The following is a 16565-nucleotide window of genomic DNA, read 5'->3' as shown; positions in this document are numbered from 1 at the left end:
TGTTTTGTTGTAAAGAGAAATTAGTCGAAAATGCACCACCCCTCGGAAAAGTGGACGAAATAGTTTGCCGACCCCTGACGGAGTGGGGTCGGCCCCGCCCCTCGCGCATCTCGCGGGATGCACTCGCCCCTCTCGCCTCTCGCCCGCCGCCCCCTCCCCTCCCCGCGCGCCTCCCCATCGCCGGAGAGACGAGTCTCTCGCGCCGTGCCGTCAGTCGTCGTCGGTCGGTTGTGTGCGCGCGCCGTGTGCGTGGCGACATGTGGTGCGGGCGGCGCCAAACGCGCGCGCGCTGTATGAGTGCATCACCGGCATCGCTGTCCAATTCGACGCCGTCGTCCGTTTGACTGAGCGGCCGCCGCCGGTCGAGACATGGCGCTCGCTTCGTCGGTCAGCCTTTACTACAGCATTGTGCAGCGGGCGGCGAGGCACTACCTCGAGGACTACTGCCACACGGGTTAGTGCCCAGGGACCTTAGGGCAGGTCCGGCACCGCGTGACTTTGACAGCAACAAGTTGCCGCCGCTTTTCCGGGCCTTTCCGACGCGTGAAAACTTTACTCTTCTTCTTCTTGTTCTTGTTATCGTCGCGATCCAAAGTTTTCTATGATAGTTAGGGAACGATGGTGATAGTGGCGGTAAATACCACTGTCCTAATCTCAAAGTGATTCTTAAAAGGAACGAAACGAACCTAGGTATCATTTCCAGAATACTATTATATATCCATTTGGCAAAATAAACCCTTTTCCGCCAACTGCTACTGTGTTTTACACTTTGCAAAACTGTATTGCTTATAAATGTAGTTAAACATTATTCTGCCCCATAAAACGAGATTAGTTAAATCCGCGCATTAAGAAAAAATGCATTTTTTGTGTTCGTTTTACTTTTATTTTTTCATATCAATAACGATTCTATTGTTCTTAAGCATTTTAATGTTCAAATATAAAATTATGATTAAAAATGCATTTGTTTGTGACCGTTTTTATTTTATGTGTTAATATCAAATTCAAATTATTCATAAACAAAATATATTATTATTCTTCTGTTTTAATTTGAAAGTAATTCTAAAGCAGTTTAATACAAAAAAAAATCGATTCCATTACGACTTTATTTTTTATTCGACAAAATACACACTTTTTGTCAATTGCTTCCATTCGTTTAAAACTGTATTGTTTTAAAATCCAGTTAAAACGTAACTATTGACTTTATTCTAGCTCTTAATACGAGATAATGTTTGAGCCGCGTAGTGAGAAATTTTATGCATAAATATAAAATCACTTTTTCTACAATTAAAATATTTTTAATTGCACTGTCCTAATTCTGAAAATGATTTTTGAGCACTTTAGTGGAAAAGGAGATAAAATCCAAGTATCAATTTCAGTGTATACTTATTTATTTATTCGGCAAAATACACACTTTTTTTCAATTACTTCCATTTTTCTAGAGCAGTATTAAGCTTTGCAAAACTTTATTGCTTATAAATGCAGTTAAAACATTATTCAAGCTCTTAAAACGAGTTAATGTTCAAGCCGCGTAGTGAGAAATTTTATGCTTAAATATAAATTCTGTTGAAAATCACTTTTTGTGTTCGTTTTAATTTTATTTTTTATACGTAATATAAAATGTTTTTAATTGTACTGTTTTAATTCTAAAATGATTTTTGAGCAATTTAGTGTAAAAGGTGTTAAAATCCAAATATCAATTTCAGTATATTATTTATTTATTTATTCGGCAAAAAACACACCTTTTATCAACTCCTTCCATTTTTCTAGAACAGTAATTAAGCATTACAAAACTTTATTGTTTTTAAATACAGTTAAAACGTAACTATTGACATTATTACAGCTCTTAAAACGTGACCATGATCGAGCCGCGTAGTGAGAAATTTTATGCTCAAATATAAATTCTATTAAAAATCACTTTTTATGTTCGTTTTAATTTTATTTTCTATATGTAATTCAAATTATTTTTAACGAAATAATTTTTAATTGCTCTGTTTCAATTCTGAAAATGTGTTAAAATCTAAGTATCAATTTCAGTATATTATTTATTTATTTATTCGGCAAAATACACACTGTTTGTCAACTGCTTCCATTTTTTTAGAACAGTATTACGCTTTGCAAAAATTTATTGTTATAACGTAACCATGATCGAGCCGCGTAGTGAGAAATTTTATGCTCAAATATAAATTCTGTTAAAAATCTCTCTTTGCGTTCGTTTTAATTTTATTTTTTATACGTATTTCAAGTTACTTTTTAATAAAATATTTTTTAATTGCACTGTTCTAATTCTGAAAAGGATTTTTGAGTAATTTAATAGTTAAGGAGCTAAAATTATTTATATAATCGGGAAAATACAGACTTTTTGTCAACTGCATCTATTTTTCTAGAACAGAATTACGCTTTGCAAAACCTTATTGTTGCGACAAATTGAATTAAAACGTAATTATTGCCATTATTCTAACTCTTAAAACGAGATAGTGTTCTAACGTGGTGAAAAATTTTATGCTCAAATATTTTTTGTATTTGTTGTAATTTGATTTTTTAATAGCCAATTCCAAAGATTTATAAATAAATTATATTATTTTTATACTGTTTTAATGTGAAAGTGATTCTTAAGCAGTTTAATATAAAAATAGTTGAAATCTAAATATCAATTCCAGTATAACTTTATTTATGCAACAGTTTATTTATTATAAATGTGGTTAAAACATAACTATAGACATTATTGCGTCCTTTAAAACAAGATAAATGTCAAGCCGCGCATTGAAAAATTTTATGTTCCAAAATAAAATTCTGATAAAAATTTTAATGTTTAAAAACATTTTTTGCGTTCGTTTTAATTTAAATTTTTTATATCAAATACATTTAATCTGAACGCGATTGTTTAGCAGTTTAATACAAAAAGAGTTCAAATCTAAATATTAATTCCAGTATAAATTTATTTATTATAAATGTGGTTAAAGCATAACTATAGACATTTTTCTGGCCCCTAAATTAAAATAAAGTACAAACCGCGCTGTGAGAAATTTTATGTCCCATTATAAAATTCTGATAAAAATTGCATTTTTTTATTCGTTTTACTTTTATATTTGTATACCAAATTATTTATTAATGGTATATTATATGATTGTTCTGATTTAATCCTTAAAATATTTTTTTAGCAGTTCAATAGAAAAAATATCAAAATCAAATACTAATTCCAGTATATTTTTATTTATAGTACCTATTACGTTTTGTACAACTTTTTTGCTAAAAAATGTAGTTAAAACGCAACTATTGACATTATTCTGGCCCTTAAAACGAGATAAGAATCAAGCCGCATAGTGAGAAATTTAATATTCATAATTGAATTCTGTAAAAAGCGCTTTTTATGTTTATTTTTTCTACCATATTCAAATATTTTTTTAATATGATATTTAATATGATTGTACTGTTCTAATTCTGAAAATGATTTTTAAGCAGTTTGGTAGAAATGGATAAAAATCAAGAATCATTTTCAGCACACAGAAGCTATTCTGTCTCTTTAAACTAGTTACGATTCAAGCCGCACAGTGAGAAAATTAATGTTCTAATTTAAACTCTGTTTTAATCAAAAAGTTTAGTACGAAAATAGTAATCAATTCCAGTTTCATTTTTTTTATTTATTGTATTTTCAAACTGCTTCTATACTTTTACACTATTTAACAAGAGAGCTTATTTTTTTAGTTTTTCACTTTATAGTACTGACTTTTAACTCTTTTGCCTTAGTTCAATTCTCCGAACACAGTCTAATTTTACCTTTTGTTATTTACGTTATTAGTTTAAGTCTGAGATGTCTCCAAATGGGAGGCTTAATTGGAGATATCTTGGATCAATGTAAATAAATAAACATTTTAAATAAGAGTGCAGATGAATTATTATACATTTGTATTTAAAAAATACTTTTGGATTTACTCTTATATCAATGAAAACACCCTTTCATGTTACATCGATAGATTAATTTATTTATTAGCTAATATATAATATAGAATATTATAATTTAGGTTTTAATGTGCTGTTTCTTTATTCAGCTAATACGAATATTATTATATAAAGTCACACATCGGTATAATACTATTTTTTTAACCAATCTATAACAATACTGCTAGTAATATAAGCCTGGTACTCTCCCAATATGAATAACACTATCTATCCCTTAAATCGAGAAAGTACGCGCAGTCAGAAATTTTCCCTTCAAATATAAAATCCTGATAAAACTACCTAATTTTATATGTTATTTTTAGCAATATGAAAAAATATAAATTCCGGTATATTTTTATTTATATATTTATTTTCACACTGTTTCCATTGTTTAAGAACAATTTACACTTTCTAATCTTATACTATATTAACCTCAAATTATAAAAGCATATTTTTTATATTTAAATTAGAATAATTATTTCCTGCAAATTAGCCCAATTCTTGAGAGCAGAATAAAATTGTACATATTTTAATTATATTTTGTCCCTAAGATCGGGAAACGGTTAAGTTAAAAAGTTTTCATAAAAAATGCTTGGTTTATATTATTTATCAGTTAAATTAACCCTATTTTTAGTACTGGGCTTGATGATAAAATTTACGTAATAAATATAAAACTTACAGTAATTGTTCGTTATTTTATATTTAAAATATTTTTTAATTAATAAAAATATATATCAATAAAACCAACTATTGATCATTTTTATTCCTTAACTATTGTGATAGTTATTTTCAAAATAAAACTGCAGTTATATGTATTAATAAAATTATTTTTAATAATTAAAAGCTCTGTATGAATCAATTTTTATATTTTAAATTTAAAATACTGATTTTAGTGTATTTTTTGTACCAAGTCTTTGGGGAGAAAATGTATCTATGACTTCAAAAGTATATCTTACTTTATTCACAAAAATACTCAACACTATAACATCGTAATTCAGAAAGCGATTATTTATTTTAAAATCGTTGATCTAATCTAAAGATTTCTTATAAATTTTATAATTTAGTTTCAGAAATAGATACATAGTTACAGTAAATTTATTAATTTATACAATTTACTTATTATTGAAGGTTATAAGATTATATATGTAAATCTAAATATTTTCTTTTTAGCACATTTCTACTTTTAATTGTGATGTCATATGTATAAATAGCATTTAAAAGCGTTATAATATTTCACATAATTTCATTGCTAATTAATACTTCTTACTTAATTGTAATTTTTGATTTCAACTATCTACGATACTTAAAGCATGAAAAAAATATTGCCGAGACCATGATATTTATGGTACTGATTTTATTATTTATCCTCAATATTTTTATTTAATTCAAGTACCTCTGAAATATATAATTTAGAAATTTATATATATATATAATGTAGAAAGCTCAATGATAAATAACGCTTATTTTAATCCGTGACTAAAGCAAAAAATTAAAGAAAGGTAGCGCGATTTTGCGTACAAAATCGATCATCTCTTTTAGGACAGAGTTACGGTCGTTTTAAGCGTAAACCTAAAGATTCTATTGACCATCCTGGAAAATTTCTAAGCAATTCGCTCTTTTGATCTGAATCGATTTTATGGAATGAACGCTATAAATAAAAAATAAAATCTTAGAAATAAACTATTTTTTAATTTTAATGAAAAAGTACCATATTTTTAATCTGTAATTCTGGATACATATCACGTAGTGGATGTATATTATTACATTTTTGTATACCAACAAAACGCTGCTACTACTATACTAGCCGAAATAAAAAAAACTGGTTTCTTTCACTGAGTCATTTTCCTGTGGAACGATGATGATGGCAAAAAGGTGTTATTTTTTTCATACTTCGTAATGCGTCACCAATTTCGCACGTAATTGACACAAATTGAAAAAAATAATGAAGATATTTCCTTTTAATAATAATTTAATATACGCGCGTTATTATAACGATCTCAGTAATGAGACGACGACCGTTAAGTATATTTAATCGATATAATTAACCTAAATTTGTATTAAGTTGTTCTTTAAATGAGTAAAAACCGTAAAATTCTCGCACAGATTAAAAAACTATTTTATTAACAAAATGTAAGAACAACAAATTGAGCATTAAATATTAGCGTGAATGGCAGATGAATTTTTTATCAAATTGGCAATTGAGATGTTCGTAATTAATTTCAGTCAACTGGAAAAATGGCATAGTCTAATTTATAATATAATAGAATAAAAAACAGTGACAATTCATAACGAATTTAATAAAAAACATAGTTTAATCAATAAGTTAATACAAAATTCTCAATTGAAAAATATATTCATTCATCTTGTTTTTTTTAAATTATATTTTATTGATAAAATTTAGTTAAAAGTCTAGTTAAAAATTAACTCATGCATATTATTTTACAATTATAATAAAGATTTATATTCAAATGTAAATAAAAAATTTCATATGAGCACAAAAACAATTATTTATTTTTTATTCTATTAATAGAGAGATAAAAATATTTTTAGCAAAATTAGCATTTATAGATTATTGTACACAACTTTGAAGTATATTTTAATCAAACTAAAATTACTTGTTTCTAATGTATTGACTCTTCTATTATTTTAGTTTAATATAATACATAATAAGGTTTTTTTGTGCATTATAAATATTTTTGCTTTGACAGCCAATATATATTCATTCATTTAACAGCTTTATTTCGCATTATAAACTAAGTAATTACTATATTAGCGTCGTGAGTCAGTCGTACTTATAAACACATACAAATTGCACACTTTCTCAAGCTACTCGCACACATATATTATACACGTTTTATTAAGTGATTATTAAATATCCAACACGTCGGTCATAAATAAAACAAACAACGCGATTTAATAAACTAATTATTTTTCGAATCGAACTGCTGCGTTCGTGGAATAAAATATTACCGTGATATTTTTTTATACCAATCAATCCACTTACACATCTTGATTGATTGGAGCCGATCGTTCATGAAGAGGGCCAATAAATCCTCTTATCCGACGTTATAACGCAGTTTATTAAACTTGGACTGTAGAAAGAATAATCGGGGATAAAGGTGAAAAACAATCTGAATGAATGCATCTTTAAGAAAATTGTAATTTGATGTAATATGTAATATCGAACCTCATTAAAGCAGTAATGTAATCATTCGTTCATTAAAATGTTTACGTTACGTTTAATCTATGACCTTCGAGTCAATCTTTGAATGCGCCTCTTTTTGCGCGTTAATGCAAATTAACGTTTTTATGAAGAGCGTTAAAAATTTATCATTATATGCATTAAAAATCTCATATAAATAGTATTATATATATGAAATAATCCATAAATGACCTTGAACAATGTGAATGGTTTCATGTTAATTTTTAACTGTAGTGTATAATTAAGATATTATTTTTTTATTATTAAAAAAAAAACTTCCCCTTATTTTTTTTACTTCATATTATTTTAATTTGTAATTTATGTATCATACGATTCTTATAATAAAAAAATAAAATTGTGCTACTGCAACATTTTTGTTGTCTAATCTTTATCACATATTTTTTAATAATATTAAAAATAGTACATAAGTACAATAGCAAATTGTATAAATTGCATAATATACCAATATCTGACAAAAAATAGTTTATTGCTGTTCAATATTTACCTCAAATTACAAAGCAATCTTAAAGCATTTGCGATCTAATCAGAGATGCAAAATTGCCTATCAAAACGAACAGATGCAATTATTCAGAAGATATAGAAGCAAAATAAATATCAAAAAACCTTCACAAACGATCATTAACTCTTCAACGAGATGCATCATCGTTAAAACTAGCCTGCATATATTAAAGCACATTCAAAAGCTCGTTTGAATGATGTATAATGTGTATTTATCGCCTTTCGACCTCTGCCGGCCATTTTTAATCAAAACTGACCTTAATTATCAGCCGGAATGAATTTAATCACTAAAGAATCGCAACGTTCCGTTAGTGTGCATTATATACAATAAAAATAAACAAACAAAGCACAAAAAAAGCTTCAATCCGCGACAAGTGTAAAAAGCTTACCTGTTGAAAAGTACGACTTCAGCGAACGTTCGGTAAACTCGTAACGGTTAAGTTATTATTTCATTTTGGACGAACCCCAAGAACGGTTAGCTATTTCGTTGTTTATTACACAATAATAATCACAAATCGACCCTCGTTTATAAAGACGAAATCTTCCGTTAGCTATTCGCAATTAAAATCGTACTTGAATTATTTGGTACGTGCATCGTAACGACCCTGCACTTTGTAATGAAAAAATAGTTAAAAATGACTTTGCTAATTATTTCATTAATTCTCGGACGGACATTAAGTTGATTCGAGCTTTAATGGCGTATAACGAGACAACGGTGATTTCTTTTATGTATGTACAAATATATTATTTTTTTTAACATCGCGAATGTTAACGATGTCCGTCGTGAAATTACAGTTAATATAGTTAAAGATGTGCATTCGAGTTAAACGATGAATTTGAACTATCGAAATAACAGCGGCGATGATGAGCTTGATTATGTATATATATATAAAAACGGATGTTGGAGATCTTTATTTTTTTTTATATTACAGTCAATGCATTCTTAAAGTTTTCAATTTAATACAAATGTAATTTGCTTAAGTAAAATTATATCTTAATATTTTTAAACGAGTAATTAACAAACTATTCATAAGATTTTTTTATACTTTGTTGTATAAAAATATGTATCTGGTTATTTATTTCTAGTATAATCATAATCGTCCCTCGAGGCAATTGACCAAAAACAGGGCAGAAATTATGTGTATATAAAAACGGATATTAGAGATATTTTTATTAATTCTTATTTTATCGTTGATTTGAATACAATATAAATGAGAAAAATAGCTTAAAAGCATCCATAGAACCAGATCAAATTTATTCATAATAATATTTTTTGAAGCAAAATTGCATCTTAAAATTTTATTTTTAAACAATTAATTTTTGTAATATTTTATTATATAAAAATATTTGTCTTTACGTGTTAATTTATTTCTATTAAAATAATCGCATTATTTTTTGTAAAATTTGATCATAGAAAATATATTTTTTTAAATATGTTATAAATCATGTATCTTAAAGTTTAAAACATATGTAAATAAATGCAAAAAAAAATAGTTTTTTTGTTTAAACTTTAATTTAAATAAGATTAAAATAAAACATATATCCTTAAATTATAAATTAGATTTGCTTTAGTTTTTACGTTTTTGCTTTCATATTTAATAATAAATTAATACAATGAAATCTCTTTGTAACGAATACCGAAATAACGAATCTTGAAAATGTTTTCATTGTAACGAAGACTGATCTCAGTATAACGAAATATTTTGATCCGTATTTAAGAATGACGTTACAATCATAATTCAGCTCGTCCTTGACTTGACGTGTGCCGGATGTGTTCATAAGCGACATTAAATGTGTTTCGCCGACCCTCAAACTTTTTTTATAAAACATATTTTTAACAAATTTTATTGTGTTCATTACAGTATTTTTAAAAATTGACAAGAAACGATTTTATAAAAGTTTGATGCTGTAGTAATATGGTATTAAAAAATAAAACGAAAATATTTCAATATAACCAATTTTTTTATCTGGTCCCGTGAGTTTCGCTATACTGAGATTTCACTGTATTTATATTATTAAAAAATAATATTTAATCATAAGCATATGTTTTAAAAATACTATTGATTAAAGTTACGTTAATAGTAAGGTGCCTTAAAAGTACTAAGAATTCTATGGGTTCAAAATTGAATTTCAATATTAAATACTAAACGGCAAACCACTGAATATAATCGGTTATTTTTGGAAATGTTTTATGATTCAAATTAAATGTTTTAAAATTCAGTGCACAATAACAAATACACGCAAAAAATTTTGATCGCTTATATTTATTTTTAATAAATAGAAATAAATAAAGTTAAAAAATATGACGTATATAAAAGTGTAACCTATACAACCGTTCCTTTAGAACAATAAAACAATATTGCCCTGTGTACTTACACATACCGGTAATACCCCTCAAGGCGACCGTCCCAAATTTAAGTGCAATTGTTAAACACACTTTTGTATTGATTTAAAAATAAATTAACTGGTATTAAATATTTTCTTAATAATTTCGTAAATTTTTTACATATATTTTTTGAGTATACTATCTGTATTATATTGAGGAAGGAAATGTTGGCAAAAACTAATACTGACACATATTATTTAGTGTAGCAGTGCTTTTTAAGCTTTAGTACCCGATTTATGTTTTAACCCCTTAGTTACCGGACCTTTAGAATTTATTAGATTCATAAATATTTATGTATTACGTAATCATAAAATTTATGTTCAAATGGAAGTATTTTGTCTTTAATGCAAATATTCTACATGTCTTTTTTTGAAAAAAAAAATTTTTTTTCTTGTTTTAAGAAAATTTTCAATGTTTTTCCTTCTAAGTTTAATACGATACGCTCATTTTGCGCACACGGTGCTACGTTTTTTTTCATTTACATACATGTATACGATAAATATTCGATTATTAAATAATAAAACTAAATATATTCTAATATTTTTATTCAAAACGAGCTAAATTAAAATAATTTTAAAATACGTATTATAAAAACACCGCATTGCACGCTTCGTATTTCAAATTGGTTCTTAACATTATATTGATTGTTCCTGCTGCTGTAAACGGTTGATTAAAACAATACGTACAACGTATCATTCTCTTTTAGAAACTTTTAAAAATATTTGATTTTGAATCTGTTTTCAAATTATTTGGACGATCTGCATTTTATGGATTAGGATAAAATTGTGCTTTTCAAAGTTAATGAATGAAAAAGTATTTAATATTCCACGTACAGAATATATTCTTACGAACTTTGTCACACACAAAATATTTTAACATAATGATGCCATATATTAGAAAAAACAAATATCTAAGTTGAAATCTCAACTGCGCGCTTATTCCCGTCGGATTTTCTGAAAGAAGCGAATTCTTATTAAAAACAAAATAAAAAAAAAACGCAATTTACAATGTCGTAGCTCGTAGCGGACTTGTAAGGCTTTACAATTCTACTATATTTTAATAAATCAAACTTAGACATAAAAATAAACCATTTTGTCGTGCTGAACGCCTGTATATATAGTACATTTAGATAATGTAACCCATTTTTATGCTATTTTATATTAAAGCTCATACGTACCACCGTTCGTCGTCGTTCATCGACGAGATATATTATTAATAAATTAAAATATAGATTAAATGTTCAATAGCTAAAATTTTGACTACTCGAATATTACCAAAGGGAAACTACTACATTAAATTTCGTATTCGGTTTAGAATAGCTTATCTTAGCATTTATTTTATATAATTGACCATAGTGTTTTCCAAACTCTTTTTAAGAGAAACTTTCGTGATCCATACATATATACTCTATCAGAGGTCCCTAAACTTTTAATATTACGAAATTTGATTTAATAAAAAAATATGTTTTCTTCTATATAATTTTTTTTGTTATAAAAAAATTGTAAAAATTTTGGTTTCTTTTTTTTCTGAGTTTAATACAATACGCTCATAATCTCTCATTTTGCGCACACAATACCACGAACATTACCACATATGAACCATCACAAGTCAATGGCAATGATTCATACATTAAAGACCTGGGTTCGAATCGTATTTAAACTTTAATGTTTTTTTAATTTATATCGTGTCGGAGTGATCTGAATTAGTGATTATTATATTATTATTATTCTGATCGATCATTACAGATTAGGTTTTCTTAGATTTTCTTAATCTCACGGATGAATATTGCTATGAATAATTAAAATAAAATCTAGATCGCTTATTATAAAATATATGTCACTGATTTTAATCTAGTGTCTAATTATTTTATGGTTGTATATTGTGCTTAGACTGTTGTAACGCATTATGCTAAACACTGTTCTGTTATAGTGATATATTTCCAATAAATAAATAAGCATGATAAGAAACAATACTTGCCGCGCAGCTTGAAATTTAACGTTTTATTTTTGCTATTTTGTATACTTGGGTTTTTAAGCTGCGCAGCGAGCCGTCTTCATTCTTACTCAAAATTGCATTCTTCACACAACCTTGAACCGCGATTGATTTTCTCCTTGCTTACTCCACATCCTGACGGTCTCCTTCGCGGCGCATCGATGACGCCCGCCGGAATTTTGTCGCAGGGGCCAATTTCGCCCCTTTGCCCCTTTGCGAATCCGACGCCGCGTCGACCGGCGGTGGGGCGGCCATTAAAATTCTTTTGTGCAGAATTTTCCATTTGGCTCGCGAGCCGAGTAAACAGCAACGGGTTTTTCGCAAAAAAATCCCCAGCCAAGGGGGCGAAACGGGCGATGGTGTGGGGCGTCGCTTTTCCCCGGGCGCCCCCTTCAGCAGCGTCGGGTGCAGCACTGCACCCCCTACATATTTACACCGACCGTAGAAAAATCCGTCCATTTTTTCGCGGGCGTCCTAGCGCGACCAGTCCGTCCCTGTCTGGCGCGCTCGCTCCCACCGTAATGCCGTCTCGCTCTCGCCCGACATATCCATTCGGTGCTGTGTTTTACGCGAGCTCGCTGAAAAAAAGCGCTGCGTTATTGATTTTTCGTACACCCTGTACACCCTGCGGTGGCCCGCGTACCCCGGCCCCGGCCCTGTCTCTCTATCTCTCTCTCTCTCTCTCGCCACTCTTTGTAACGGCGCACTTTTTTCGTTTGCTTTTTTTTTCGACGAACAGAGGGGGGCAGCCGCTCCTCTATATATATTTTTTTACTATTTTTTATTTTTATTTTTGGGGCGTCTGTCCATCGGCCGTCTGGTCCATCGTTCAAATTATTCATAACACACAGCGTATGCAGCATTGAATGATCCAAATCCATATAAACACGCCCTGTTGTAATGCAAAATCATCAGAATCATTTAAAAGCGCTCGAAATCATAAGAAGAGATTGAGATTTTTTTAGCGAAAATGACCTGCAAAGGCCCTCTGTGTGTAGATGTCGAAAAAAATATCCGTTTTTCGACGTTTTACATGGAAACGCACCCTATTTTTGCACACAACCTTAAAAAAACAGTATCTAAGAACGGCCCTGTATATCTTACATGATTAATAAAACGAACAATGTGACGATTTCAATTCAATTATTTATTCTCAAAACTTAATCTTAATATAAATCAACTTTAAATACGCCCCTGTATCACATATATATACACTAATAATTCATATAAAAAAATTGCATACACAACGTATTTTTTTATCTCTGTTACTGCGCTTTTTGTACAGTAACTTTAACGTAACAATCAAAATTATTAAAAATTTAATAAAGATTAACTGTAGCGCACTCCAAATCGATGGTGATTATATTAAAATATCTTTACATTGATCGTCTCTGTAAAACATTTAAAAAAGTTTATTCTCAATGGGCAAATGTTTACTTATAAATAAAAATTATATCAAAATACGGCTCTGCTCCGATTTCAAATGCCAATTTAATAAAATTGAGCTAAAAATATGTTTAATATTTATATATAAAATTTAGTATTACTACTCAAAAATATTCCAATAATTGTTTTATATAAAAAATAAAACAGATTTTTTAAAAATAGAAATAAAACATATGTATATATCGTATACGTAAAGAAATATATCGTAAAAGTAATATATCGTAAATATCTGACACAAATAAAAGTTCATAAAAAGTCGAAAATTTATTCACATAAATATATAGAGCGTATTTAAAAGCTCCTTATACTTAAATACAAATTCGCAATCCAGTAGATAAAATAAAACAATATTTTTTTTTTAGATATTTAATAAATTGAATAAATTAGATTTATGAATAAAAATTAAATAAAATATATGTTGATATATCAACCTCTTTCTATATCTCTATCTTTGTTATCCCATCGTAAATACCACTATTTATTTATAATAAAATTTATAAGAGGTACGCTTCCATTTCTTGAACATATTTTATTATTATTTTTATAAGTACATACATGTATTCTCTGTTAAGTTAGCAATTATTGTATATGACTAATGCGTATATTTCGTATTATACATTATCGCTTAAACAACCTTGCTATTTTATTTATTTTTATTACATTTGTCAAAAAAAAATATAGCTAATACATAAACAATCAATGCTATGATGGAATATATCCAATATATAGTATTAAAATAATATTATTTGTATTAATTTATTTTGTGTACGTTATAACGTTTCGGGTATGGGTATCGAAAAGACATTGCCCCCGTTCGTAGAAAGTTAGAGACAAAAGTTGTGCGTGTAGTTATGCGCTGTGTATATAGTGTGTCTGGCGCTACGGGCTTCCCCCATCGATCGCTACGCGCTACGCGTGTCTACGCCGTAGACCGCTACGACGCTACGCACTCGCCGCGAGCTTGCGGAAGGACCACTTTGTTTACGGCCCACGCGCCACGTCAAACGCACAACTTTTCACCCCTTGCGTCCGCTTTTATGGCTACGCACTTTTTACGCCTATATTTAGACTCGATTCATCAATTGATTTTATCACTTTTATGCATTTATTGCTAACAACTTAAACTCATTCTATATAAACAAACTAAAATGTTTCTGAAAAACATTAACCTTTCAAATATCATGCATTTAGAATATGACCTGCATGGACTACTTTGCTTTGTTTTAGGTATTTAGAAATGCTTTTAATTATTTATTAGAAGTTTTCCGTATTCAACTGATATTGAACCTTAAATTATCACCTTTTCAAAGCAACCCGCGGCCCGCGGGCCGCATGCGGCTCACAACACTCGATCGAATTGTTTTTTTAAATTACTTCTTATTCATGTTTATCCGTTTTCTAACGATAAATTTACAAACGTATGTTTTTAATAGGGCATCAAACCGTTATTTTTTCTGTTCCAGTTTAATAAATAAAAAATATCGGTTTTTATGATTTTTATTTGTATTAAAAATTTTCTTTACCTAATTTCTTCTATTGTTTATAAGCAAACTATATATTAATTAATATACTATAATATAAATATCGATAATTAATTAAAGACTGTAAGCAGGGCCGCCGAAAGCAAATTCGAGCCCTACGAAAACCATGATTCCGGGCCTCATGACAAAAATAGCATTTTATATATTTTTAATGTCTTAATATTATTTCTTTAATAAATAATATTGGGTACGAGTTAATTTTCATGCTACAAATAAATATAAAAATTAGTCACCGTTGCAAAATATTTTCTAAAAATTTTTGCGAAATATTTTAATTAAGCATTCAAAATTATTAAAAATATCTTAGATCGATAGACTAGAAATTAACATATTGGTGCGATTAAGTATTGTATCCATTTATGTATTTTTCCTTGAATTTTTACTACTTTAATATTTTAAATAGGCATTAAAAATATCTACTCATAATATTTATTTGATAATTAGTCGTGTTTTTGTTTTTTATACTCAGTGTTGCTATATAGTGAATTTCAGTCTAGGTCAAAAGCAATAAAATCGCTCGATTATCAAGCGTTTATAACAATATGACGAGTGATAATTGTATAAAGCACATCTAAACCGAATTTTGACCAATAGGAGAGCGCAAAAAACAGTTATCCCTTCTCGGAAGTCAAAAATCCACGTCAAAACCAATAAAATCGTGTCGGCGCGGTCGCAGTGGGAACGCTCGGCGTTCCCACTGCGACGGCGCCGACACGATTTTATTGGTTTTGACGTGAATTTTTGCCTTCTAAGAAGTGATAATTGTTTTTGCGCTCTTCTATTGACCAAAATTCGGTTTGAAATAGTTTAATCAGCCTTCTTTTATTAGAAGTCCGCAGTAATATCATATTTTTTAAATATAGTGTAATATTAAAATGCAGATATACTATAAAGCAATATGTGAGATGTGATGTCTGTCTGTACTTATTCTACTGCTTTTTTTGCCCTGAGAATTGAGTTGACTTAGTTTGTATTTTGGACTTGATCTAATGAAAGTTCAAAAATTATAATAATTTTTAGAACTTTCATTAGGTAAGGTTTGGGTTTGAACAGCAAATGGACGCTTCGCAACTGTCAAATTGAGCTTCATAGATATGTTGGTTTTTAGCAGCATGTTATTGCCTATTAGTTGGATTATATTTTCGCCAGTAGAAATATATATATATATCGGTGAAAATGTATTTAGACTTAACCAAAAAATTCACATTCACTGCAACATTTATACATCGGATGTAAATAAATAACGATAAGTATATAAATATATATTTTACTACATATAGAAAAGTTTAAATCATATATTTGGCTAGCACCTGCCAAATAATATATATTTTCACTGGTAAAATTATATATCTACTGGTGAAAATGTACTCCAATATAATTTTACTGAAATGGCATATTTTGAAAAATATTTTTGAGAAACAGATTCGAGACTGTTTTTTCTAAATTTTTTTTTTTAGGAATAAGCTTATAAAACTGTATGCATTATTTATTTATTTTGCTGCATAAAATACAGTTGTCAAATTATTGATAATATAGTATATAA

General features: G+C 28.8%; 1 protein-coding gene across 2 annotated transcripts in view; it reads left to right on the top strand.

Moving 5' to 3' along the window:
• Positions 1 to 212: 212 nt before the first annotated feature.
• Positions 213 to 16565, top strand: part of jim (zinc finger protein jim) — a 42809-nt gene continuing 26456 nt past the window's right edge. For both annotated transcript variants that reach the window (XM_088182391.1, XM_088182392.1), the window contains exon 1: positions 213 to 454. In XM_088182391.1, coding sequence (XP_088038517.1) covers positions 370 to 454 — 85 coding nt within the window. In that variant the 5' untranslated portion in view covers positions 213 to 369. The remainder of the gene's footprint in view (positions 455 to 16565) is intronic.

The sequence above is a fragment of the Plectrocnemia conspersa genome, unplaced genomic scaffold (genome assembly GCF_051122295.1).
Source record: "Plectrocnemia conspersa isolate PC_06_02 unplaced genomic scaffold, ASM5112229v1 ptg000003l, whole genome shotgun sequence".
Taxonomy (NCBI): domain Eukaryota; kingdom Metazoa; phylum Arthropoda; class Insecta; order Trichoptera; family Polycentropodidae; genus Plectrocnemia; species Plectrocnemia conspersa.
Note: the sequence above shows the minus strand (reverse complement) of the source record. Positions and strands in the feature narration are given on the sequence as shown.